We start from the raw sequence: 5,894 nt of genomic DNA, 5'->3' as shown, positions 1-5,894 counted from the left end.
GACTGGACCACTGGACTAGAATGATTGGATTTTTTAGAGATTGCAGTTTCTTTACAACTTAATTACATCTTCTATTTTCTATATTGTTTCATGTCAAACGATAACTCTATTGGTCAAAAACTGAATGCAGTTACACGAGTAGAATCATATACAGCTGTTTCAAAAAAAAGTCTGTGAAGGTTTTGTTACATCATGGCGAAAAATTACGTACAGTCAGCGGTTCGGTACCGCGGGCGCGCATTCATTGTTCAATATTGTACTAAGATGGCTGCCAGTACCAATCGAAAAACGATGCCAGGATTCTACAGACAGCTTAATGAGTCTGCAACCTGGTTTTTAGAGCCAGTAAAGGCGATGAAAAGAAACAGGATGACAAGTGGGCCATATTTTGCAGTAGAAAGGTTAATTTCGAAGCGAAACTACAAGGGAAATGTAAGTAAATTAGAAATTTTTGACAACTTCATTCTTACTTTTTCGGCATGCTTGTGACCATTTTCTTAGCTTTAAAGGTCAAAATTTTAAATATTTTTTTCGAAAAAAAGGATTCTGACTCCTGTTTAGTTAGTAAGCTTCACATTTCCGCCAATTAACAAGGATTTTCGTATTTTCAGACTGAGTATCTTATCAAGTGGGAAGGTTACAGCTCGTACTGCAGTAGCTGGGAGGATGAGGGGAATCTAACAAAAGATCTGATACGGTAAGTATTAATGCGAATCTAGTGCTTTTTGCTCATGTAAATTACATGCCAACATAAAACTTTATTTAATCATTCTCTACTACAAGTACTCTGATTAAATTCACTCTCCTTTTTTTTACAGAACATTTGACAAACCTATAATAGACCATCCAAGACTGGAAGCAAACACTGACTGCCTGTTACATAACATAACTGCTGAGCTAAAAAGCAAATCAAGGGCTCCAGTTTCCTTTTGTTTTGACCATGATTGTTTTCGGTTTTTATTTGGGGGTAAGGGAACTGTATCTAGGGATGACAAAGCATTTATGCTAGAAAAGGAGGATTTTCAATGTTGTCATTTTTTCAATGATTGGGATCAGTGTTTAGATAGCAATGGGGATGGAGTCATTATTCAATTTCCAATGAGGGTGGGACTAGTTCTTTCTTTATCACCAAGTGTAACTGTTTTTCAAAATAGGAAATTAGTAAAACAACCTAGAATGCCAATAGAAAAGCTGAAAATTGATTTTTTTCGTAAGCCTTTCTCCTGTATTTGAATTGTTTACATTAGGGAAAACATTTAAATATAAATAAGTTACTTGAAAGTATCATTGATTTGTAAAAGACATGAAAAGTTATTCATCAGCTTCTAAAAAGACACTCTAACTCATTGTTTTTCCCCAAACAGTTGAATGACTGTGTCATCTATGTGAATTGTCAGTATAATGAGTGTCAAATGGGCTAGCTATTGTATTTTATTCAATATGCATTGCATTTATTGTCTGCTATTACTTGATTTTTGTAGATAAAATCCATTGTCAAGCAAAAGCTAGCAATTTAAAATTTTGTATTTGTCAATAGAAGATAAAAGAGTGCAAATTGTAAAGATAATATACATTGTACTTCTTTGAACTTTTGTAAGCAAGCAGGCTAATTTTTGAATTTAAAAGCAATTATTTTGAAAAAAAGTAGCTATTAGAGTGTCATGAACATAGTAATAAAATAGTAACACTATGTGAATGAAATTGTATATAGAAAAGCTACTTAAAGTATATTGCACTTGAATATATACAATATGAATCAATGGCATGAAATTAAAACATCTGGGTACTAAAAATAATATTTTTAGTATTTCAGTATGCCAGTCATTTGCATTTCTCTTTGAGATAAAATCATCTCTTTGTTTTCTTTTTTATTCCCTCTTCCCAGTAAACAGCATTCTTTTTCTCATATTTTCTTCTTTTCCTTTCATTATCCCTTAGACTCCATTGCCTACTTTCCACTCTTAAGATATCTGCTGTTGAGTCCCACTTGTTTGATTTTCTTAGGACTACAGATCTAGCAACATCATTGTTTTTCTCTACTCCCTGTCCTGTAAAAACTTTCAATGACTTGTACATTTGAAGAAAATATGGTACATGAGCTACTAAGATATGCATATAAGGTGTTACCCTTCTCCTCTCATACCCCTTCATTTTTCCATTCAGGGAAACAAACAACTTCACCCAAGCTACAGCTTTAAGATGGAAGATAGATGGATCTTGTTCTGGTGACCAAGTGTTGATAATGGTATAGAGCTCACCAAAGTTATTCCATATTTCTATAACCTTTTGTCCCAGGTCTTGACACTGAAAAAGTTCTTGTGTTCCTTCTTTTTTTGGAAATTCTTTAAGAAGTTTCTTTTTGTCATCACCTGTAAGACTGGTCCACTTATATCTTCCACTTGCCCTCCCATCTGCATTTTTTTCTTCCCACACATCAAAAGAAATTCCTAGTGACTTAATATGCTCCACAGTTTTCTTTAGCTGAACTCCCCTCTCTTGTCCCCTAGCTCTATTCACTTCAATAATTTTGTCCCAATCTAGTGCAGCATCTATCACATTCTCTAGCAAAATATCTGTTACTCTTAGCATAAGATGAAGCTCATCTACGACTACATGGTCTAGTTGAATCTTAATAAGTGGTTCTCGTTCGCACCCATAGTTGTAGTTATTTTTCTTGCTGGGATGGTTTTTGTACAAGGTAAGTATTTCTTTGAGAGTTCTGCATAGAGGAAGCTTATTAAAATTGGAGAAATCAGTGTCTACTTTCCATCTATCTTCTTTGGGAATCTTACACCAGGCACAGGCATAGTCAGCTGTGGCAGATTTTAATCCAAGCATTAGCAAAATAAATTTGTAATCCCCTCCCAAAAAAAATTCAGTGTTCAGGTGTTGTCCATTAACTTCTATAGAACCACTCTGTAACAAATCTATGATTTCTTGAAAAATTGATTGGAAGGCATCCCTTAGAACTTCATAATTTTCAGGTGCATCGACAATGGCAATGGTCCTGTTTCCCTTAGCAGACATTACATCTTGTCCCGATTGCAGCAAAGAAAATGAGAGAATTATGTAATTACTATTCCTGGTCATACGAGCACCATCACCATTTACCTTGATTTTGATCTTATCATTGGCTACAGAAAAGTCACTTGCATTTTAAGGAAATCTGTTTCCTGTACTTTAAGTAGGTCAGTTAGAGAGTTTACTTTAGAACCATGGTATGGGCCAGGAAGTGAAGATAAATGGCACATGTCATTAAGGTTGGACCTGCACTGTTTGATTAAATAAGATTTGGGAAGTCCCTCACAAATAAAAGAAAATTCATGATAAAATTTGTCACCAACACAAAACTTGTCAAGTAGATATAAAACCTGCTCAACTTTGGACTTTTCTTCATTGGTCAAGTTGTTATAATTTTTTCCCTTTTGACTACCATTTAAATCTAGCATGTGAGTATCTCCTGATTCTTGATCCTTAATTAGTAAAGCCTGTATGTCTAGGCCAAAAGAATTGGAAAACCAAAGTGCCGTTTTTGCTCTATTTAGGAAACAGTTCAGTGTTCTGCTCTTATTTTTTGTCGATGATAGAGGTTTGCCTTGAAATTTGTTTTCATTTTCTAGTACAGAAATGTAGCTTTGTAGCTCAGCATTGGACTCCTGAAGATGTTGAATTTGCCTATCTCTATTTGCTATTTCTTGCACAAGACAATCAAACATATCTTTCTTTGCCTTTTCAATATCATCATACCTTTTTCTCCATTCCTCCACTTCATTCCTTAGAGTACCTAGCTCCTCGTTCCACTGATCTACGGTTTTAATTTCCCCTTCTCGAATATGAAAATTTCTGCTCCTATCATTCAGTTGCTTCCTAGCTCTGCCTTTAGTCTTCCTATATTCTTGAACTACTGATCCTGCTATTTTTCTGATGTTATCGTTTATTCTATTTCTTACTTTTTCTTCAGAAATAAAAACAAACGCATTACCTGGCACACTCCATTCTAGTAAATCAACAAAATTTACCTTTGCATTGTACCGATCTTCTTGTACAATTTCGTGCCATAATTTCAGTAGTGGAAAAGGTATTTTCACTGCAAAAATTACTTTATCGTTTCCCCTACTATAAGCATAATGAAATTCAGAAGAAGACAACTCAACGTTTGAGAGATCTTTATTCAAACGGAGCCGATGGTAATGTGCAAACACGTCCGACATTTTGAAAAACTAGTAAACAGCTGATCGATTGACAGATGATTTTACCGCCAAAATACGATCCACAGGCTCTCAGTCCTCCTCTATGAAATTAGTCAGTGATAACCTGGGACTTAGATGATATATTGAATGATGGGATACAAAATGGCAGACGAAGAATCGATAGTTTTTCAGATATTCTCTTCGAAATTCGTTCTAATTGTACAAGAATTCCGCGCGTCATTAGAAATATAAGCAGAAGAAGATTCAAAATTTCTATTCTACCTCATGATGAAAAGGTAAATTATACACCGTGAAAAGATGAAAAAACTTACTGACGTTTCGGACGCTAGTCCTTCGTCGGAGTAAAAGAGAAAGAAGTGGTAGAAAGGAGTGTATATATGATAGAATAAGACAAAAGAAACCAATGAGAGCAAGGTAGGCAAGGAAACAAAAACAAACAATCAAAAGACAAAAGAAAAGGTTAGTTGAAAATAAAGCGTTCATTAATCCCGTTGGGACTAAGAGTGCCCAATAGGTGAATAAGCCGCATTTCTTTGGTCTTGCGACAATCATTGTTGCCGTTAAGCAAAGAAAGACCGAAAACAATGAAGTCAGAAAGAGAATGGTTAGCTAGATTAAAATGGCGGGAAACTGGTTTGGTGGGATCGTTATTGCGAATATCATAAAGATGATTGCAAATGCGATCACCAAGACGGCGGCCAGTCTCGCCCACATACAAAAGATTACAGCGGGTACATTTAATACAATATACAACATTAGAAGTGGTACAAACAAAATGGTCAGTGATTTTAACAGTTGATTTAGGACCGACAACAGAAGTGTGAGAGACTATGTGAGGACAAGTATAACAACGTTTACGAGAACAGCGAAAAGTACCAGGTTCTTTGTTAGAGGGAAGAACTCCCTTGACCAAGAAAGAACGGAGATTACGATCACGTTTATAGGAAAAGAGAGGGCGGTTGTTGAAAATAGCAGAAGTGCGAGTATCAGAGTCAAGCAGAGAAAAGTTGCGGTTAACAATGGGTTTAATGGAAATGTTAATAGGATGATACGTAAGAGTGAAAGGAATGCGGTCATTAGAGGGACGAGTGTGAGGAGTGAGAGCGGTGGTACGATCAATAGTAGAAACTTTACGAATGGCGCGATCAATAACATGAGCAGGATAATTACGCTTAAGGAAGAAGGAACGCATCTCAGAACATTTAACAGAAAAATCAAGATCATCACTACACAAACGACGAAGACGAAGAAATTGCGAGAACGGAATAGCGTTAAGAGTGTGCTTAGGATGAGAAGACGAGTAGAGTAAATAAGAATGAGAGTCAGTAGGTTTGTAATGGACACTAGTGCTAAGACGGTCGTCATTAACACTAAGCAAGATGTCAAGGAAAGTGACTGATGTTTCACTAACCTCCCACGTAAAGTCTAAGGCAGGGTGAAAAGAGTTAACAAAAGAGATGAAAGAATCTAAGTCATTACGCGAACAAGAAGTAGCACCAATACAATCATCAATATACCGTCCAAAAAACTCAGGTTTAGGTCCAGTATATTGTTGAAAAACAAGGTTTTCGATATAACCAACAAACAAACAAATTGGCATAACTAGGGCCCATCTTAGTACCCATAGCAACACCGTTTATCTGCCGATAATACCGATCACCGAAAGAAAAACAATTAAGAGTA

At 35.9% G+C, this 5,894-nt stretch overlaps 1 protein-coding gene across 1 annotated transcript; it reads left to right on the top strand.

Moving 5' to 3' along the window:
• Window positions 1-193: 193 nt before the first annotated feature.
• Window positions 194-1,502, top strand: LOC148910739 (uncharacterized). Its single transcript, XM_089031163.1, has 3 exons — window positions 194-432; window positions 612-697; window positions 819-1,502. The coding sequence occupies exons 1-3, from the start codon at window positions 265-267 to the stop codon at window positions 1,231-1,233; spliced, it is 669 nt and encodes a 222-aa protein (XP_088887289.1). The 5' UTR covers window positions 194-264; the 3' UTR covers window positions 1,234-1,502.
• Window positions 1,503-5,894: the final 4,392 nt, after the last annotated feature.

This window comes from Actinia tenebrosa, unplaced genomic scaffold (genome assembly GCF_029948245.1).
Source record: "Actinia tenebrosa isolate PJP-AT-01 unplaced genomic scaffold, QUT_ActTen_1.0 PGA_scaffold16__25_contigs__length_10494907, whole genome shotgun sequence".
Classification (NCBI taxonomy): domain Eukaryota; kingdom Metazoa; phylum Cnidaria; class Anthozoa; order Actiniaria; family Actiniidae; genus Actinia; species Actinia tenebrosa.
This window is presented reverse-complemented; position numbering and strand designations above follow the sequence as displayed.

Bases quoted from the DNA above. Each gene is read 5' to 3' on its own strand.
- LOC148910739 (XM_089031163.1), top strand. From the start codon at position 265: ATGGCTGCCAGTACCAATCGAAAAACGATGCCAGGATTCTACAGACAG. The intron at 433-611 runs GTAAGTAAATTA...TCGTATTTTCAG, and splicing joins AGCGAAACTACAAGGGAAAT to ACTGAGTATCTTATCAAGTG. The intron at 698-818 runs GTAAGTATTAAT...TTTTTTTTACAG, and splicing joins CTAACAAAAGATCTGATACG to AACATTTGACAAACCTATAA.